General features: G+C 39.1%; 1 protein-coding gene across 1 annotated transcript in view; it reads left to right on the forward strand.

Moving 5' to 3' along the window:
- LOC117875514 (CUB and sushi domain-containing protein 1-like) overlaps window positions 1-22,706 on the forward strand; it is a 1,845,931-nt gene that overhangs the window by 1,095,320 nt on the left and 727,905 nt on the right. The window contains exon 6 of the mRNA XM_034766897.1: window positions 16,492-16,604. Within this exon, the coding sequence (XP_034622788.1) occupies window positions 16,492-16,604 (113 nt within the window). The remainder of the gene's footprint in view (window positions 1-16,491; window positions 16,605-22,706) is intronic.

A 22,706-nucleotide genomic window follows, 5' to 3' on the forward strand; every position in this document is an offset into this window, starting at 1 on the left:
AGCCCTAAAAATGTAACACTCGTGACTATTAAGAGGACCGATATAATCAACTCTTTAAAACATCAGCAACTCCAGTAAATTTAGTGTTATCACTCTAGTTATATATCTTTCCTCCTTCTGTGTATTTAACACATTTAGAAAAAGGAACAGAATAAGACAGATCAGCCATCTAAAGGGAGAACTTTAAAAAAAAAAAGAAAACACATAAGATCTGAGCACGTCTATGGCTGTACCTAGCAGTTGTTTTCACAACCACTGTCAATATGTTCAAGTGAAAGTATTTAGAGGCATGAAGACAGTTCTGTTTGGTTTCCATTACTTGGCTGCATTCATCTCGTAAGGTGCTTACTCCAAGTGGCCTGACTTTTAAAAGAGGAGTTGGGATTTGGCGCAACTGCAAATGAGGCCCCAAATTTTCAAATTCTGGTGCCTGAAGTTTGGAACAGAACTCCACGTAAAGGCACCTAAATAAGTGGCCTGATATTCAAACAGGCTGAAAATTGATCCCTCAGCAAACCCATCATATTACACAAGTTGAATTTTTAGCAATTATTCAGGTGCTAGCAATTGTGTTTGCACTGGCTTTAATGTGTTGTTTTCAATGTCATCAAATGGAATGGCTTTGCATAGGCCATATATAAACCTGTGGGAAGTTTCTCATGTGAAATGTTATGCCTTATACTGCAAATAAGGTGACCACATGTATGGTTTTCGACTGGAAAACATGATCAAAAAGGGACACTGTCGGCTCAGGTCCGCATCGTCAACCGGGCCATTAAAGGTCCAGTTGGCGGTGCTGCGGCGCTAAGGCAGGCTAGTCCCTACCTGTCCTGATACCGCGCTACACTCCGGAAGTGGCCAGCAGGTCCGGCTCCTAGGCGGGGGTGGGAGGGTGGGCATGGGGCTCCGTGCGCTGCCCCCGCCCCAAGCACAGGCTCCACACTCCCATTGGGCAGGAACCAGTGACAGGGGTGAGCAAGAGTAGCGCATGGTGCATCCTGACTCCCTGCCTACCAGTGTTGGACCTGCTGGCCGCTTCCAGGGCACGCACAACACAGTGTCAGGACAGGCAGGCAGCCTGCCTTAGGCCTGCTGCACCGCTGACCGGTAGCTGCCTGAGGTAATCCCTCACCCCAACCCTGAACTCCAATTCCTCCCCCCAGCCCTGAGCCCCCCCCAACTTGGTGCCCCCTCTTGTACCCCAGAGCCCACACCCCCAGCCCAGAGCCCTCACTCCCCCTGCACCCCAACCCCCTGCCTCAACCCTCAGTCCACTCCCGTATTCTGAATCCCTTGTCCCCACCCCCCATCCTGGAGCCCCCTCCTGCACCCCAAACCCCCCATCCTTGGCCCCACCAGAGAAGCCATACCCCCAGCCAGAGCCCTCCCACAGCCCAAGCCCTCGCCCCAGCCCAGTGAAAGTGAGTGAGGGTGAGGGAGAGCGAGCCACCAAGGGAGTGGGAATGTAGTGAGCGGAGGGCGGGGCTTCAGGGAAGGGGCGGGGAAGGGGCAGGGCCTCGGGGAAGGGGCAGGGCTAAGGTGTTTGGTTTTGTGTCATTCGAAAGTTGGCAACCCTAATTTCAAGCTTTCTGGATATGGAGTTCCTGTTCAATGGGAGTTAAGTACATAAAGGATTTAGAGGATTGAGTCCTAAATCAGTGCAATAATCAGCCCATATGATCCCACTGAATTCAGTGACAAAATTCCCACTGATCTCAGTCAGACCAAAATTGGATTTTACCTTACTGACAGAATTGTAGAGATTATAGAAATTTTAATCTTATTTCAATTATATTATTTACTACATTAGCTTTATCCAGTAAAGCTCATTTCAGATGCAGGGTCTATTTCTTTTAAATCATAGTCTTGTAGGCTTAAAAAAAGAAAATCATGATTTCATAATAATCTAATATTAGTAACAGAAGAATTCAAAACTGTATTTCACCTCTAAGTAAAATACATCTATGCAAATATAATTCATATACAAAATGGATCATTTTTATTTGCAGACATTCAATCATGACAGAATTCTTATGTGTATATGTATATAAGGGAATGGAGAGTTAGAATAAAACAATCTGTTTTAGCAGAAATATATCTAAAGTGAACATATACAAAAAAAAGAAGATTATTTCAGTCCCAAATTCCACTACATTTAGTATTGACAGAATAAATCAGTCAGATAGCTCTGAACAATAATTTATTTTAATTCCAAAATTCTGTTTGGAAAAGAAACCACAAGCTGAAAACCAAGATGTATGAATTTTTATAACAAAACCATTTTTCCTAAATAGAAATTCCCTCTGATGAGTCAAAAGTTTAAGTAATAATATTGTAGGAAAGATTTTGAAGTATTTGCAGGTCGAAGAGACAAGTCATATAAATTCAGTGGATTTTTGTCTTTGAAAAAAAAACAAACATTGCTCTCAGGCCAGTAGCTAAATTTGAAAAGCATGGCTTGAGGGGGAAGCCATGGTATGCCACTACAGTTATCAGGAAGTACTGAAAAGAAGAGGATGTTAAATCCCTTACGATTCCCAGGATTAAACAAAGGTTTTACAGATTTATCAGGAAAAAGAGATACTAAAAGCACTGCAGAGTAGTGTTGTGAAGAATAAACTGTGGGGAAAATTCAATTAACGTATTAAAGACGAAAGACAGGACATCAGAAAGATGTAGAATGGAGAAACCTTTGAGCAGTTATTGGGAATGGGTAAGATACAGAAATTTTAGAATCACTCACTTCTGAACATGAATAATTTTAAGGTGTCAAAAGAGAAATACTAGGAAGCATGATTCATTTGGAAACTATAATATGAAGAATAGTGGAAGCTGTAGATGAAAAAAGTTCCCTCCATTCAGAATAAACAAAGATTAAAGTGAAAGGTTTCCTCCTACACAGTTTTATTCCTTAGCATAGCATATTCCTGCAAGCAGCAGGAGGATTATTACCAGGACCCAGCTCTTGAACAAAGTTGGAAATACAGTTTCAGCTGCAGATACTATTTTATTTTTTATCCTAAAATGTTATGCAGTACTACTGTGTGCACTTCCATCCCAGAAGTGGCTGCATTTCAGCGGTGGGATGTGTGCATGTGTATTTGTGTGTGTGCATGCACAAACACACTTTTCCCCATAGATTCTGATCTCAACATTTGTATTTGAATCATTTCAAAATGATAAAATTGACAAGCTTGGCTTGCTTTCCTGATGTCATTAAGATATAAAGTTCAAGTTAATTTTGAAATTAAACGGTCAATTATCTTTCATGTTAAGAACTTTTAAGGTTGACACACAGCATCCCCCCAAAATTTCAGGGTGGTCCAAAGTTTTAAAGGCTAAGTCCAGTAAACAGGAGTTTCTAGGGACTCAAGACAAATAGCTCAAGATAAAAGCTTTTACAAACTCCCACACCTATTAGTGCACAAAAGCTGAATAGTCAAGATCTTTCCCTTTGTCCTTTTGCTTTTCTATTATTTAATATTGCAATATTGCTCCACCCTGTGTTCGCAGAGAGGAAAGTGTAGCAAAGCTCATGATGAAATTACATGGTATGCCACATCTACCATTAATTAAAGACTTGTTTAATTCACCACATGGTTGTCTGTGCTCATGGCATCCATTGTGGATAAGTTTACCAGGTGAGGGATTTACAGTAGAGGATGCATAGCGAACTTCATGGTCCGGAGAGAAAATGACAAATAATTGTCTTGTACCACACTCAACATCAACCCAGGTTTGATTTACCACAAAGGCAATGGAGCCTTCTCAATTGGTTTCGTACTGGATATGGAATTTATGCTGCAGACGAATTTCGGTGGTGTTTTAGAAACAGTCCACTATGTCAATGTGAGCAGCCACAAACCATGACACACATTATTGAGGACTGCAAAATGGCCCAACTTCCCGAAGGTCTTCATGCCTTGAACATTGTTGATAAGAACACTGCGGCTTGTCTTGACCAGACTGCATACACCAAATAAATATATTTTCTATTTAATGCTTTCTTTAAAAAAAAAAAAGGGGGGGGGGCTATGTAAATATAAAGCAAAAATAAATAAATATAACAGTGGTCCAATAAGGTTAACAAAAATCACAAAGATTCAATGGCTAAGATTAAATGTTCAACCTTAATTCTGCCCCAGTGTGCATAGATATTTAAATATTTTCCTCCACTTTTCCTCTTCCTTTTGGAACAGTATGCTTCACAAGGGACGTTCTTGTGTGGCACCTGTGTTAAGGGGGGAGCACAGACAAAGATATCTTGCATCTCCCCAGAGCATGTAATGTATGGCATTTTAGCACAGTATACATTACAAGACATTTTAAAGTGAAAGTCTGGAAAGCAAGCTTTCTTTATCTGCGAGGCTATGCAGAGGGGTGCTGAAAAAATGCCTGAGGAAAATCTATTTACCAGGTACACATGATGATGCTTCTAACTGGCTGGTGAACAAAAACACAATTTAAGATAAAAATCTAGGTTTGTAGGCTTCTTGTTTAGATGCATCTCCCAGAATTACATCACTTGGAAAATACATTTTTGCTTTATTTCTCTCTCTTCCTTCTTATGAACTACTCTCTTACACACATTTCCTCTCTTACTCTCTCAAGTGTCCCTTCATCGTCTTCCTCACTTTCTCCATCTCTCAAGCTCTCTTTTATTGAAAGACTTTAGGGACCAGATTTTTAAATTTATGCAGGTGTCTAAAGATGCAGGCAGATGCTTAGTGGGATTTTCAAAAGTCACTAGGTGCCTAATACCAATTGATTTAATCTTTAAGGATCTAAATACCTTTAAAAATTGGAATCTAGTTCTGAACAATCAGTTTTCCACTCTCTCTGTTCTTGTAGATCCCCAATTTGTTACTGATTTTTTTTCTCCTTCATTCCTCCATGAAACACACATTTATCTGTATCTGTCAATTCCTCATCTTAATTCTAGAACACAATGTCTCTCATTACTCAACTGTCTGTTTGATAAATTTAATCATCTCTCACATCTATTTTGTCCTAGAACATGGTTGTAACTAGAATTCTCCTACGGAGGTGGTCTAGGGCTCTCCCTCCACTTCCCTGCACTGAGCCTCAAGCTTTGTCCCCCTGTATCCAGCCCTACACACACCCCACATCCACTCCCAGTCTTCCCCAGATCCAATTCTGAATTCTTTCATGCTTCCTCTTCACCCAGACCCATGTTCTCCCCCCTACACCAAACTACACACACACGCCCCTCCTGCTGTCCCAGCCCCACACTCTTCTCCCTCAGTGGCTCACACTCAGCTCTGAGCTCTCCCCACTGCAGTCTCCTTCCCCTACACCCAGCTCAAGCTTTTACCCGAAGAGGCAGTCAGGCTGAAGAGCACCATCCTCACCAGGGGCCACTTCTGGGAGCTCCAGATGCCAAGATTCACAAAAAGCCTAGATCCTATCCTCCCACTCTCCTGGGGCCTGGGGGTTCCCAGTGCCCCCTGCCTCACTTCTTTCCAGGAAGTGCCTATGGGTGTTGGAAGAACCGCAGAACTATATGTCCGGGGAGGGGAAAGAGATACACAGGGTCACAACGTCACTAAAATTTGGACTGATTGTCTCTCTGTCATGACAGAGTGGTGGCCAGGCCAAATTTGATTGAGTGGCATTGTGACTTGGCACATAGGAAGGGGCTCCACTGTTATGCCACTCAGTTCTCGTCAGGGGCCCACAGGTCTCCTGGTCCCCATCCCTTGTTGTGCCTCTGTGCTGGACTCAACATTCTGTGTTTTATTCAGTCTAGCCTTTTACTGCCTGCAGCCTCACTGTCTCCTTTTTGAAAACTACCTCATGTCATTTAATCTTTCATTGGTTTCAGCTAGTGATGGATGATCCTCACAGGGTTCTCATTTCTGACTAGGTAGACATCTGAATCTATGCATGATTTTGCAAATCTCTTGGTTTTGATGCCCTAGCAGCTTCAAGGGAGAATTTTTTCAAAATTAAGGTCCTATCTGTGCCCGTTTTCTATCTAAAATGGAGATAATACATATCTCAGAGGATGTTTTGAAGACTAGATAAATGTTTGTACAGCATTTTCAAAATGGCAAAATTCAGTAAAGTTATTAATATGCCTGGGATCAGGTGAATCATGGAAGTGCAGAGCTACATGAAAATGGGGTAGAGGGAGGGTTTGGTTTAACTTGGGGGTGATGGTTTGGGTGTGTTTTTTTTTATCTAAACCAGTTCATCCATGCTATAGTGTTTCTCTCTGAATATTATTACTTTATTTTTGTCCCCAGTCAATTCACTTGTTGTTTAGTATTTATTTATTTGTATTACAGTAGCACATAGGAACCCCAGGCAAGGAAAACATTGTACAGACAAATAACAAAGACAATCCCTGCACCAGAGAGCCTGCTGTCTAGTTGTCAGACAAAACCAGAAAGGTTGACAAAGTAGATAAGATAAAACAGATGAGGAAAGATGAGTTAACAAAACAAAGAGAATTGAGCAGAAAAAATTGAGGTCTCATTTACTTCAATTCTTTTATAGATTTAGAACCTTGAGAAAGTGAACTATCAGCAGTATTACATGATAGCAAAGAATACATTGCACTTTAATTATATTCAGTACAATTTTAACAAATCTGCAAAGGGAATAAAAGTACGCTTTCTTTTATATACTTGTTCAGATGAAAACATTAGCTGCTATTATCTTCTTTCTCAATATCAAAGCTATGCAACAGACAACAAGAGGAACCTTGTTTTCTCCAGATCTTCCCCATTTAAATAATCACCTTGCATTACATTTTAGTCAAATAAGATATCACAACTATTAAGGCATTTTAATTGAGATAATAAAAATAAAATATCATTTTAGTGGTCAAACCTGGTTATATATGCTGATTTTATTAAAACGGCTACTATTGCAATCCCTTGATATCCTAATGTAGGCTTCAAAGAGGGACTTTCTAGCTCTTCTCAATGGGACTTACATTTAATAAGGAATACATTATTTACCCCTGGAAGTTTCTATGAAATGAAATACCAGTGTGACTAGATCATATGTGTGTATCTATTTGTAAGTTGTTTAGTTCATTACTTTGTTTTAGTTCATTACTGATAAACACTTGCTAACTACTAAGTTAAGGAGAGAGTCTTTACATAATGCTCTAAATATATTTTGTATATGAATACATTCACTACTTTATGTATGACTATTAATATATGCAGTATATCTCTGTCTGTGTGAGCATTATTGATAAAATATAAATATTAATTGTTTGGTTGGACAGTAAGGTACATCTTAAGCCTATTGGCTTCTGTTCCCAAAGGGGAGGGTTTATAAGTCCTTCCCCTTTAATATGGGGCTTCAGGAAGGAAATCTCCCCCCTTAGGATTAGAGTAGGATGAGGTTTTGGTGGTTTACTGTGGTCATTGTGATAGCTGCCTTTTTGGACTGGAAGGAATTGTCCCAGGCAAGGTTTGGGTTTGTTACGGTTGTCTCAACAGCCCGGGGACGCGGTTGCTAGGTTAAGTTGTAACATTAATTTTGTCGAATCTTGGCAGGTGCCCAGTGCAGGTACTCATCACCAGGGGTGTGTGTCCAGTCCCCTGATAAACTGGAATTGGAACAGATTGGGAGAAGGCATCTCCTAAAGAAGGTGGGGAATAGGGTTAGAGCTCCTAATTTCTGGAATAACAAGGAAACAACCTTCTCTAGATTAGCTTCCTTAACTATTATATGAGGAGAGGCGGTGGGTCCCAGCAATGGTAGTTGGCAGTCCTCTGTCAGGTGGAATGGATTATAATAGGAAGTATGACCTGCACTGGATGAGTTGTTGCTGGATAATTCACAGTAGGTGACAGCAAGTGGTTTTCCACAGGGCAGAGTGTGAGACAAGGGTGTATTTTGTCCCCAAGCCTCTTTAATGTGTGCACAGAGTTTGTTAAGAGACAACACTTGGAAGGTTTTGACCAAGTGGAAGGAACTAAGATTTCAATTGGTGGACACTTCTTAACCTACCGCAGACATGCCAATGGCATGACACTCTTTCCTATAGCCATTGGTGCAGTACAACAAATGTTGGAGCCTGTAAAAACAGTTAGTGAGTAATATGGACTATTTCTGAATGCAACAAAAAAGAAAATGCATGTACTTTGATACAACTAAGAAAAACAGGATGCAAACATCATGATTAACAGACAAGCTGTAGAGATAATAGATGAAATTAATTATCTTGGATCGCATATATCCAACCAAGGTGGCTGTTCCAAAGAAACCAGAAAAAAGCTAAGTATGGTTTGTTCAGCTATGGCCTTGATAAAGAAAGTGTGTGGTGGGGAAACCATAGCATCTAGAAATGTAAAATGAGGGAACTGGAGAAAACCCTATTTTTTTCAATAGCAGTTTATGCATGTGAATTGTGAGAAGTTAATGCTGCTGACAAGAAGAAAATTGAAGCTATTGGAATGTGTTGCTGGTGAAGACTCTTGCATATCTCCTGGATAGTGAAAAAAAGATGAATGCCTATGTTAAAAATTGCAAGCTGCCAGGCCTTGGTGATCTACATAGTGGGTGGAGCAGGACCTTGTCTGGCAGTTGCCATGGCAATTGGGAGTAGTGTAAATCCAATAGTCAGATACCACGGTGAGGATGAAGCCAGAATCAGTCAAAGGTTGGAACCAGAGTCAGGATAGGGAACAGGACAGGGAGCCATAGACTAGATCAGAGAGGGCAGAATGAAAGTCTGGAACAAGGGCTAGAGGCAGGAGCAGGGAAGGCACAGGTGTGGTACATGTTAAACCACCTCTCCACTGCTGCCGCTTCACGGCTCAAGTAGCAGGCTGCAGGTTCTCCTGCCCAATCAGGAAGCCGGACCATTTGCAGAAGGGTCTTTCGGCACAGCTGAGCTTGCTGGGTTGCCTAGCAACCAGGGTGGGAGCCAGATCTGCTCCTGATGGAAATATGATTGGAGAGAAGCCAACCCTAAGCAGAAATCAATAGACACAAACGTATGTACTTTGGTCACATTAGGCATAGAAGTGGAAATAATCTGAAGAAAGTTATTATTGAAGGAATGGTGGTGAGTCATAATTGTAGATGACCAGTGAGGAGTTGGATGGATGGTGTGCCTCAGATCAGTGAAGATCAGCTGCTGAGTGCTCAAAGTTAGTGATGGATTGTGACGGCTCCTGAAAATTCTGCTATGTCACCGATACTCAGACATGAATAAATGTTTTGGTTTTTTTTAGTTTCCAGAAGTATTACTTAATAAAACTGTGGCCTAGTTAAACCACGATCCTGGTATCTTGTCTTGTCTTGTCTTGTCTTGTCTTCCTGCAGTGTCTGGGACAAAAGCATCAGTGTCTGGGAACAGTCCATATGGCTCCTGACCGCAAGAACATTTATTGTGCCTGGAACCTGTACATGAGATGCAAAAAGAGTCTTTGTGTATTCTTTTTCTCCTTTTTTTCACTTTGCACAATTCCGTCCCTTACAATATTTAAGTTTACAAAAATAATAGATTTATTAAATGAATCAATTTTATGTAAATGAATCAAAATGTCATGTATGTAGTAACAAATCAGCCTTTGGCGGGACACTACTGAGAGTATCAATTCAGGAAAAATTGCTTAGAGCAGGGCAGTGACAGCCCAAGGCTGGGGTTCCTTCATTATTAAGGCACACCAAACTAGCCAAACCGAGAAGACTTTGGTTTTACCCCACTGGCTAACAAGAAGTCATACAAGCAATTCCTTCAGACACTCCAGTTTCCCAGTATCACCACCAGCAGCCACTCCTTATGGGAATGAATCGTTATGAAAACCAATATCCCAGTAAAAGAAAAAGGGTTCTCCCAAACCTAAAGGACCAAGCCCAAGATCCAGGTCAATATACAAGTCAGAATTTACCCACAAATCACGCTGTTGCCGATCCTTTAGAATCTAAAATCTAAAGGTTTATTGTTTATTCATAAAAGGAAAGAAATATAGATAAGAGTTAAAATTGGTCAAAGTAATCAATTACATACAGCAATGGCAGAGTTCTTGGTTCAGGTTTGTAGCAGTGATGGAATAAACTGCAGGCCCAAATCAAATCTCTGGAGTACATCCACAGCTTGGATGGGTCATTCAGTCCTTTGTTTCAGAGCTTCAGTGTAGCAAAGTTCCTCCAGAGGTAAGAAGCAGGATTGAAGACAAGATGGAGGGGTTTCCAGGGTCGTTTATATTCTCTGCCACGCGGCCTCTGCTTCTTTTGTTCTTACTGTGGAAAATCACATCAGCAAGATGAAGTTTGGAGTCACATGGGCAAGTCACGTGTCTATGCATGACTCAGTTCTTTACAGGCAGAGCAGTCATTGCTGGCATGCTAACTTGAACTTTCCCAGGAAGGCTTCTCATATGTGGATTGGAGTCTCCCAAGGTCCATTGTCAGTTAAGTGTTTCTTGATTGGGCACTTAATCTGAAGAGTTCCTTCTCCATAAACTGTTCAAATGCTTCACTGGTGCTACTTAGAATCAAACTCATTGAGATACAAGAACATAGCCAATATTCATAACTTCAAATACAAAAAGATACACACAAACAGACAGCATGATCATAACCAGCAAATTACCACCTTTTCGTAGACACCTTACTTGAACTTCTTTGTACAAGATTTGGTGCAACCATAGGACCTTGGTTGCAACAATGATCTATACGGTCACAGTTCATGTCAATAACGTAACAGTAGTTAATAAAGCAAGCTCTGAAATAGTTGCAAAAGGAATTGATCTGGAAACTGAATGCACTCAGATGAACAGAATCCCACTGTACTCATTTAGGCTAAATTTTGTGATGTTTACACATGTTGAAAAGTATTTACTTATGCAAATAGTCTAATTCACACACCAAAGGGTGTGAGGTTTCCCCAATTTAGCCCTGTGTTTGTAAAATTCTTTCTATTGAATGGTAATATTGCATGTGCACATGCATGTTTGGGTCCTATTCAAACAAGATTAATTTATGAAGAGGCACCGATACCCATATATTGCCCATCTACCCCGATTCTAGTCTTCCAACTATTTTTTTGTACAGAAGAGAAGACTGTCAGAATATGAATCAGGTATCAATGGCTCACTACATCTTTAATTCAAATATAAACAGTGAGTGACTGTCAGACATGGAAAATTAACATATTCCTCTCTGGTTTGAAATATCATACATATAGCTAAGTTAGAATAGAGATCAAACAGGGGGATTATGCCACTGTGTCAATATCATAATATTATCACTATCATTTCTTAGATTAATGGAAACTACTGAGGCAATTTTAGCCAAAACTTATGGCGTTTATAGATATGCATTGTAGATTGACAGATAGTTTTGTGTATGTATTTGGGGAACAACTGTAAAAAATGCAGCCAATAATAGACATACTTTGAATTTGCTTTTGTGTCTCCATGTGTGTTTACTCCTTTGCTAATGTACCATTTAATTCAAGTAACAGTTTAATTCAAAATCCTCCGGCATTGGTTTCTCTCAGACTTTTAACCCCACAGCTCTGGACAAACCAGATAAAGTGTTACTGCAAATATATTTTGTACAAAAAATGCATCTTTCCAGCTATTAACTTTTAATGTTTGGGGGAAAGCCGGTGTCACTATAAGTAAAATGAGCAGCTCTAAAAAGACAGGGCAGCTTTTTATATTCAGAACATACCATTTCCTAGCAAGGTGTTAGCACAACGTACCATACTAAATCCTTTTACTATTGCATGGATTTTTCTTTTTCTTAATTGTATTACGGTACTACCTTGAAGCCCCAATCAAGTTCAGCATATCATTGTGGTAGACAGTTCCAACACATAGTAAGAGTTAATCCCTGTTCTGAACAGTTTGTAATTTAAATAGACAAGACAAAGTTTAGGTGGATGAACAGAGGCACAGAGGGATCTTGACTTGTTCTAGGTCAACACAGAAGGTCAGAGATCACTCCCAATCTAATATTTTATCCATGGGACTATACAAGCTAAAGTGAGCAAAATTGTTGTGTTGTTTACAACCCTGTGACTTTTCATCTGACAATCTTGTAACAAAAGAGCTTTTAATTGGCTATTCCTTTCAGTTCATTGGGAACAGGAATGCTCCCAGTCTTCTTTAAAATTTTTAACACATCCTTCCAGAAAAACTCCATGCTAAGAAAAAATTGGAGCCATTACATAAATTTAAGAGTCAGCAGTGCATAATTGTCACAAATCAGTAGGTACCTGTATCCTAGAGAATAAAGTTGATTTGTTATGAACACTTCAGTTGCAGATTAGAGGAAAAATTTTCTTCTAGGCCAAATTTGTTTTTTTATCATTGAATGGGTACACTGATTTTGATATTGGAATGTTATACTCTCTATTGAAGGTGAAAACCTTGACTCAGTAAAGCTTGACTAAAGATTTCATTTGCTGCCATATCAGTTTAGGTTGGAATATAAAGATGTAAATTAAAATATAAATTAAAATATCATGTTAATTTCCACCATGAAACATTGTAGTCCAAATCTTGCAAGCTGCAAAGACAGTTCTGGTTATTTTTCTTTTTACTTTAAATAGTTTGCAAAATTCTGTGTCCTCCCACCTACTATAATACATTACATGAAGAAAAACATTAATATGCGTGGTGGAGTGAAGACATTATTGATATTTGTTTTAAATAACTCCCTCTTGGAATGATACAGCCACCCTCCAAAGATCTTTAAATACTTATTGCCCTTACCTCTACTGGATTTTGGGGCAGAGTACTAGCACCAAAAACTGATAGTAACAGCAGGAGTAAATTGCAATTATGTGGTACCCCACCTTTTAAGGGACCCCACACACACATTTTAAGACTTTCATTAACATGGGTTTGATGTGATTGGTTGTTTTGTGTGTGTATGCTCTCTCACATCAGCCTTCATCTGATGATGTAGGTGGGCAGAGTGGAAGAAGGGCACATTTATCATGGGAAATTCAGTACACTGGGGCTCTGAGACAGTTAAGAAGCTTAATTAATAGTCTTGCTCTCCTCCTTGTTCCCAGTTCAGTGAAACAATCATTAAGAGGGGGAAATGGAAAGAAGAGCTTTAGTACAGAATGCAATTAACATTTTTTTTCAAAATGCACAAAACATGACTATCATTAAGACATTTTCTCATGAGAAAATGTAAATGTGCTTTCCTAATTTTCCCATATAACCAACGGTAGTAGTTTGCACAGGGAAATGTGTTCATGAATGATAGGGGAGGTTGGCATGATGATGACTATGAGATAGTCCATGAGCCACTGTTTCCAATAAGATCTGGTCCACACTAAGAATAGGACAAGTAAAATAACATGATGCTTTGCAGACATTCCTTACAGTCTAGATGCATAACAAATTAATGCAGAGAATAAGTAAGAAGCTGTTTGAAAGAATGGTGAAGTTGTCAAAGTCACACTCTAAAAAAAAATTGTTGTAATAATAAAGGAAAATAAAAATCCTTGACAATTTGTTTGTAGACAATCAGCAAAACAACCTCAATGTTTGCAGTATTCCCTAAGTATTCCTGCAACTTTATTTAGATGCACAATGAAATTAGTAAATTGTTAAGGGTGCCACTCTATAGTCTTGCAGTTTCACAATTTGTTATGGGAATCAATTAATAAAGAATTAAAAGATAAGAATAAAATTAAAGCCAGTCAACATAGTTTATGGAAAACAGAACTTGTCAAACAAATATGATTTCATTCCTTGATAAGATTAAAAGTTTGGTTGATAAAAGGTAACTGGATAGATCTAATACATTAAATAAAAAAGCCCACATGGCATTCTGATTAAAAAGTTAAAATTATACAATGTCAATTGAGCAGATGTTAACTGGGTTAAGACTTGGCTAACTGACAGATCTCAAAAAGATGGGGAATTATGATTGAATGGCAGTGTTTCTAATGGGGTTGAACAGGGATCAGTACTAGGGTTGCCAACTTTCTAATCGCACAAAACCAAACATCCTTGCTCTGTCTCCTGCCTCGCCCCTTCACTGAGACCCCATCCCTGCCCCTTCCCTGAGGCCCCGCCCCCACTCACTCCATCCCTTCGTCGCTGGGTCACTCCCACCCTCACTCGGTTTCACTGGGCAGAGGCAGGGGGTTGGAGTGCAGAAGGGGGTGCAGGCTCTGGGTTGGGCCAGAAATGAGGGGTTCAGGTTGCAGGATGGGCCTATGGGCTGGGGCAGAGGATTGAGGTACAGGATGGGGCTTACGGCTAAGGCAGGGTTTGGGGTGAGGGCTCCGGGAGGGCGTTTGGGTGTAGGAGGGGATTCTGCCCTGGGGCAGATGATTGGGGTGCAGGCTCCAGCCGGGCAGTGCTTACCTCACGCCGCCCCCTCAGCTCTCATTGGCTGTGGTTCCTGGCCAATGGGAGCTGCAGAGCCAGCACTCGTGGTGGGGGCAGCACACTGAGCTTCCATGATCATCCCTGTGCCTAGGGACATTTCAGCCAGTTCCGGGAGCTGTGCAGAGCCAGGGCAGGCAGGGATCCTGCCTTAGCCCTGCTGCACCGCCAACCAGATTTTAACGGCCCAGTCAGTAGTACTGACCGGAGCCACTAGCATCCCTTTTTGACCGGGCGTTCCAGTCGAAAACCAGATGCCTGGCAACCCTAATCAGTACTAGGCCTGATGCTATTCGACATTTCTTCAATAATCTACAAGTAAATATAAAATCACTGTTGATAAAATTTGCAGATGTGTTGCCTGTTGAGTTTAATTTAATAACCATAATAATGTGAGATTGTCAAAATAACAGGTTTAAATGGAATTATTTAATCAAAGATTATCAAACAAATACAACACTATACATAATACAGAAGGCAAACATATGTTACCACTCTTGTGTACTATGAAGAGGTGGGGTACTGGTAGAATACATTCCCCAATCTAACTCCCAAAACCTCTTTCCTGTTATAGGTGTAAGACAAAGGTATTCCTTTTTGGAGGGAATATTATTTTCCCAAAATTAATTTCACCATGTTCTGTTTTCAAATTCTCTTGTTACCAATCACTAATGGAATTTCTTGTATGGTATCTTAGGTTACATGATCAATAAGCTAAAGGGATTTCAAACCCAATTGTTAATCAGAGCACCTGTTGCAACAAGCACTCCCTAATGAGTTAAAATCTTCTTTCAATGGGTCATTATTTCATTTATCACAGAAAACATCTGCAACAACAAATACCTCTCATCAATCACAGAACATAACTGGATCATTAGCAACCCTCTTCAATTACCCAGTTTTGTTTATCATAAGATATGTCTGTCAATATCTTCCATTAGTTTTAAGGGATCTTTTCCTCCAGATATCTAGACTTTCACAGACTTAGAGACACTGAGGATGATTAGGTACAGCCCAGTGCTTCATTATATACATTTTTGAATACTGGCCACCCTCCAGGTTCAGGTTAATAACCAACACTCTGAGGCCTTAGAATTCAGCCATGCTTTTTGGTAACACTGTAAGGTTTCTGGGAGAACAGTTAGTAAGAAAAGAATTATGAGAGTTTAACATACAAAAATCATGAAAAGTTAATATTTACTAACTCTGGCACTTTGAGTTCAGAAAGTGGGGGCTTGCAAAGCTATTTACTAACAGATGACACAACTAACAAAAACTAATTTCCCTTTGCTAAATACTCTCACCTTCTTGTCAACTGTTTGAAATGGGCCACCTTGTTACATTGGCCTCATTAGCACTACAAAAGTGATTTCCACTCCTTGCCAACTGCTGAGAATAGCCCATTTCCAACTTAATTGATTTGGGTCGTTAGCACTGACCCTCCACTTGCTAAGGTAACTCCCATCTTTTCATATGCTATGTATTTATACCTGCCTACTGTATGTTCCACTCCATGCATCTGATGAAGTGGGTTTTAGCCCACGAAAGCTTATGCCCAAATACATTTGTTAGTCTCTAAGGTGTCACAAGGAATCTTCGTTGTTTTTGCTAATACAGACTAACACAGCTACCATTCTGAAACCTATAATATAGAGAGTTTTTCTTGCTAGGTTGATGCCCTTGTAAATGAGATATATGAGATGTAACGTTTATATTGTTCTTCTAAAATTAATAACATTTCATTTAAGGCAGTGCATCGATTTGCTACTGAACACCATTCTCTGCAACTGTTTACCAACATTTCAGATAAATATGACCTTATGCATTTTGATGTTTTGTCATAAGATCACTTGCTAACTTTTCTGCAGAGAAGTTAGCAGCTGAAAAAATAAACTTTAGAAATTTTTTCTCGCACTACATTTCCCATAATAATGAGAGAAGTAGAAACCAATTTGACTATCAAAGAACTATGTGGAAAGGAAAATACAGTAATAGACACTAGTGCATCACAACTATCAGATGCATGATGCACACTGTGATCAGTATATTTAATTTCACTTGGTCTGTTACCTTTAAATCAATCTAAAATACATGTTTTTGCTTCACTGTATCTTAAATAAGTTTTTTTTTCCAGGTTGACTGGCATGAACCTGCCTTCTCCTGTTATCAGCAGCAAAAACTGGTTACGACTCCATTTCACATCTGACAGTAACCACCGACGGAAAGGATTTAATGCCCAGTTCCAAGGTAGGAAATACAGAGTGTCACCAAAAATAATGTGAATTGAACTGGTTGTGATGTACATTTTTCTTTAGAAACCAGAGGTCTGTGTAGTAAAAAGGTAAAGTCTAGATTCTACTGCCCTTAAGCTGAGTAGTAGCTACCATTATATTATAAAATAAATACCTTTCAGAGATTCATTTAATATTGTTTACACATAAAGTAGCAACATTCCCTGTGAAATATACCTCTAGAGGTATGTTTATTTGTTTTTTTTTACATTAGATAAATTGCATGTGTGATGTCTTTTTCCATTAATTCAGATCTTTGCTTTAAATCATGAGTAGAATGCAAGTCACAGAAAATCTATTCTATGCAAAGACAGACCCTATCTCACTGATGTCTTCCTTCATTACTCATAATCAAGCTCTTGCCCAGAGGGTTACATTTATCACTTGGAGATTTAACCCCTCCCCAACTCAAGATAAAGCACATTTCAGACTGCCGAATAGATCTGCATATTCATCTTTATTAGAAAGCTAGAAGATGTCAATGCTGCTGTCAGTTTTTGTCTATGTCCACCTGGATATTCATCAAAATGCAATTTTTCTGGAATGGAATCTTCATTGATTTTTGCACTTGATAAATCATCACTCAGAATCAATGATTTTGTAATTAAATTAGAAAGAAACAGGAGAATATCCTGTAAGTCACAAATACAGATGATGTAGAAGCTGAGTATACCTTCAAACCCTGTACTTACACAAGCTATTTGTTACTATTTTTCCCCTGCATGCAAATAGACCTCTTCATAGCTTAAGTTATCATTCCACAATAGGATCTGTATTCCTCTGTTCGTGTGTGCTGTTTACTGATGATTATATCTATATGAGATATGTAAAAATAAAACATATCAAACATATTTGCTACAATATCTATCATCTTTGTACTCCTGTACTTTTAAAATCATTGTGAACAAAGGGTGGATTTTTTTCTTCTTCTCTCAGTTGAAAAATGTAAGTAATACCACTTTATAGGACAGCGTGTGTGATATGTCATTGCACTTAGAATTTGTTTATACAAAGCTGACTGAGGCTGAGGGCAGTGATACTTTTGGCACCTGGTAATTGAAGTGCCCTACACTACATAAAATTTGATCCTGGATCCCATTCACCAATAGTTGTAAGGACACTATGGGTAATTCTAGCAACCCATCAAGAAGTTAAGGATCTATCAAATAGTCATGGTAAGTCTGGGGCAAAGCGATGAAACAACATTCTAAGATTTAGAAAAAATGTATTTTATGTATGAATGCATAAGATGGAATTGAAGTTTAAAGGAAATACCTAGTGAGACTATAAACTCAAAATGGGTATTTGTTGCACTGTATAATATATCTGACATTTTTTCTCTTGGTGGCAGTGTAAAACTTGGCTTTTAAAGAACAGTATTCAAATGACAATTTGGGGTAGCTTAATAAATTGCAAATTCTTACTGTTATTTGAAATCTCCTTTTCTAATATAACGCATCCTTTTAACATGCAAGTTAATGTAATGGCATTTTATAAACTACCAACAAATTGCAATTCAGTGAATCTCAGCAATGCACAGTGTATTAATGTGACAACAGCAAGTAAATGAAGTAAGGAAGTAAGGAAAATTGCCTTTAAATACTAAAATATCTATTATGTTAAATCAGAATATTATTATTCAGTTCATCATAGATAGCTGAATATAATGGTTAGTCTTTCTATTCGGTAGTACACTAATTAACACTTAAAAAGTATTTAATGATAGGCAGAGCTGTCAGTGAATCTAATAGTTAAAGATGAAAACAGTTTCCATTATAAGATCCTGTTTTTGGTTGCTTTTAACTGCCAAATTGCAGCAATTCAGGCTGAACTTTTCAATGCTGGGTGTCTGCTTCAGACTGAATTATTTTGGAATATTTCAGCATTAACAGAGGCAAGGATCCTGTGAGAAAAATAGTATGTGATCATATTACAGCCCTGGCAGAATCTTCCCTTGTAGTAGACACCAGACTGCTGTATTGTACCCAGCCTTTGAATTCTGCATGCTTCTAAGCCTACTGTATCTCAGTAGATGCAGATGCTGCATCTAAATATGGTCTCTTAATCAGACTCTGTGTCTAGTATCCCTTTTGGGGATGTGGCCCTAGGCCTCAAGACAAATGCTGATACCCTCCAAGTCTCTCCAGTTACTTAAGTACCCAGAACTCCACCTTCGTGTGTACCATTAGAATTCTCTGAGGATATCCACAAACATGTGGACAAGGGTGATCCACTGGATATAACGTACTTGGACTTTCAGAAAGCCTTTGACAAGTCCCTCACCAAAGGCTCTTAATCAAAGCAGTTCATGGGGTAAGAGGGAAGGTCAGTACCGGTTAAAAGACAGGAACAAAAGAGTAGGAATAAATGCTCACAATGGAGAGAGCTAAATAGAGGGGTCCTCCAAAGATCTGAACTAGTTCCTGTTCTGTTCAACATGTTCATAAATGATCTGGAAAAACAGGTAAACAATAAGGTAGGAAAGTTTACAGAAGATACAAAATTAATCAAGATAGTTAAGTCCAAAGCAGCCTGCAAAGAGTTACAAAGCACTCTCAGAAAACTGGGTGACTGGGCAACAAAATGGCAGATGAAATTCAATGTTGATAAATGCAAAGTAATGTATACATACAAAATGATGGGATCTAAATGAGCTGTTATCACTCAAGAAAGATATCTTGGAGTCGTGTATACTTCTCGGAAAACATCTGCTCAATGTGCAGTGGCAGTCAAATAAGCTAAACAGAATGTTAGGAACCATAAGGAAAGGTATGCATAATATGACACAATATATCCTAATACCACCATATAAATAATGGTACACCCAACAAAAATGATTAAGGGTATGGAACAGCTTCCATATGAGGAGTGTTTGAAAAGACTGGGACTTTTCAGCTTGAAAAAGAGATGGCTAAGGGGTTATATGTTGGAGATTGAACATATAAAGCCATATATGTCTTTTGCCTTGAAGCCATATATGTCTTTTGCCTCCACTGCTCCCCTTGGAAGGCTATTCCAGAACTTCACTCCTTTGATGGTTAGAAACCTTCGTCTAATCTCAAATCTAAACTTCCTGATGGCCAGTTTATATCCATTTGTTCTTGTGTCCACATTGGTACTGAGCTTAAATAATTCCCTGGTATTTATCCCTCTGATATATTTATAGAAAGCAATCATATCTCCCCTCAGCCTTCTTTTGGTTAGGCTAAACAAGCCAAGCTCTTTGAGTCTCCTTTCATAAGACAGGTTTTCCATTCCTCGGATCATCCTAGTAGCCCTTCTCTGTACTTGTTCCAGTTTGAATTCATCCTTCTTAAACATGGGAGATCAGAACTGCACACAATATTCCAGATGAGGTCTCACCAGTGCCTTGTATAACGGTACTAACACCTCCTCATCTCTACTGGAAATACCTCACCTGAGGTACTCAAAGTGTAACAGCTAAACTAGTTGGAACAGATTGTTTAGCATAAGTAGTTAATACATATTTCAAGGGACCATTCAAGGTGAAGTGACACAGGGGTTGGGAGCTGTAGGTGAGGGTCAAATATATAGTGATTGCTCTGTGAGAACTGTTCATGAAAAGATGACAATGTTTTTGTCTTTTATAATTTTTTGTTCATTTGAGAATGTGGTAATTGTCCCGCTTCACCCATATAGCTGTTATTGAGGCATTTAGTGCTCTAGTTGAGGTACACCACATGTTGTGATAGGCGTGTGTAAGACCCATGAATCCTGAAAGGTGTGTTGTGGGGGTATTGATCATTGTAATGTAGAGAGATATTTCTATAGGTTTTGCATCTGTTATTTTAGCAGGGATTGGTGCCACTTTGTTGCTCCGTCCTAGTCTGTGAGGGAGCTTGCTTCTTGATTATGAGCTTAGAGGGGTTTGGTGGTTGTTTGAAGACCACAAGAATGGGGGTGGGTCAGGAAAGATTTCTTTCAGCCTGTGGTCCCCATTGAGTATGCTATCCCCTTTGGGATATTAAGTGACAATTGGGAGTGTATAGTGGAGGGGGGGGGTTATATCTGTTTTGAAGCAGGTTCAATATGTGGGTAACGTGAGACAATCACTATGCTCTTGAATAAACTCACACAAAAATGATAAAAGACAAAAACACCATATAAGCTGTGGGTGAACACTTTTTACAGAGCGGTCACTCTATATCTGACCTCCCAGGCCTCATCCTGATAGGAAACCTGCACAACACCTTCAAAAGACTAATCTGGGATCTTAAATTCATAACTTTGTTAGACACTATAAAATCATGGATTGAATAGAGGCACTGGATTTATGGTTTATTACAACAATCTATATCCCACTATCACCACGCCCAGACCAGCTGCCCTTCACCATGACTCGAGAGGTGTTGATGGACCAGATCACCTTGAATGGTCCATTGAAATATGTGGTTAGAACTTGTGCTAAACATCTGTTCCGTCTAGGGTGACCAGACAGCAAGTATGAAAAATCAGGACAGGTGGTGGGAGGTAATAGGCGCCTATATAACACTAAGCCCCAAATATCAGGACTGTCCCTAAAAAATCGAGACATCTAGTCACCCACGTTTCGCCTTGTATGTAGCTGTAGCATGCTGAATATATTTCCCAGACCTGAAGAGGAGCTCTGTGCAAGCATGAAAGGTTTTCTCTCTCATCAATAGAAGTTGGCCCAATAAAAGTTATTACTTCACCCACCTTGTCTCACAGATAAAATTGTTACATGGCATGTAATTAAATACCATACCATAATGCATACACACAAAGGGACTAAATTAAGGTTGCATGGGCAATCTGAAATCTGGCATGTCCTAAATTTTGAGTGCATAACTCTGCAATTTTACTGCCATTGAATTTTTTTATTATATAATATGTATGTATTTTCCCCTGATACATGCTCATGTTTCATTTCTCAGTCTGTGTTTGTATACACTCGCACATGTATGTATAACCTATATTTAAATATTCCTCAAAACTGAACAATAATTAGCATGCAGTCTCTTTTTGAAAAGCTAGTCCTTCTCTGAAGAATTTATTTGTAGAATTAAATATCTTCACTTTTATGCAAGAACAAGCATATAATAACAAATTATAAATTAATGGACTTAAGCAAGCAATCTGATCAAATATAGAGTTGTGCAGGCTTAATTCAGTTTCAGATGGTTGAAAGATTGATTGAAAGAGATTAAAGCGCTATTGTTGCTGTGCTATTTTAGACTATCTTTACAAGTAAAAGATTTAATCTTGAGATTTTATCTTTTACTCAATAATGCTTCCAAAAAGTAGCAATATACAAGCTAACTGAAAATGAAATGGTGCTATTGTTGCTTACTCTTTTGAGGCTCAAGTTTAAGCTCCATTTTAAAATTGGTCACTTGAGAGCTACTATCCAGCTAAAATGATCTCACTTATTTTGAGTTCATTACATTTTACACTAAGAAAATAATTCTCCTGCACCATTTAATAATAGTACTATACATCCAAGCCCATTGTTATTTCATTGAGTTGATTGTCTAGATGTGAGACTGCTTAAATTGTTTCTTCATAGAAAATTGTCATGGGAAAGAAGAGGGAGGTACAGTAGATAGGCAGCAACATAGGCTCTTCAAAATCAGGCCAGTATAGGAGCCTTCCCCACACAAAATGCAGAATGCTACATGTTACTGTTGCCCTCAGCAGGAGCACCTGGCACTCCTATTTAGATCTTTGCAAATCTGTGGGGGGGAGGTGTATTTAATTTCAGTTCACTGGCAGTTACAAAAGTTTGTTTTAAAAAAATCGCTTGGGTCAAACCAAAAACAACTTTTTTTCAGAATTTTTTGTGAATAAAAAAAATTCAGAAAAAAAATGTTTCAGATAAAACAAAATATTTTGTTCAACTCAAAACAAAATCAAAGGGGTAGCCGTGTTAGTCTGAATCTGTAAAAAGCAACAGAGGGTCCTGTGGCACCTTTGAGACTAACAGAAGTATTGGGAGCATAAGCTTTCGTGGGTAAGAACCTCACTTCTTCAGATGCAAGACTCTTGCATCTGAAGAAGTGAGGTTCTTACCCACGAA

The sequence above is a fragment of the Trachemys scripta genome, chromosome 3, assembly GCF_013100865.1.
Source record: "Trachemys scripta elegans isolate TJP31775 chromosome 3, CAS_Tse_1.0, whole genome shotgun sequence".
Classification (NCBI taxonomy): domain Eukaryota; kingdom Metazoa; phylum Chordata; order Testudines; family Emydidae; genus Trachemys; species Trachemys scripta.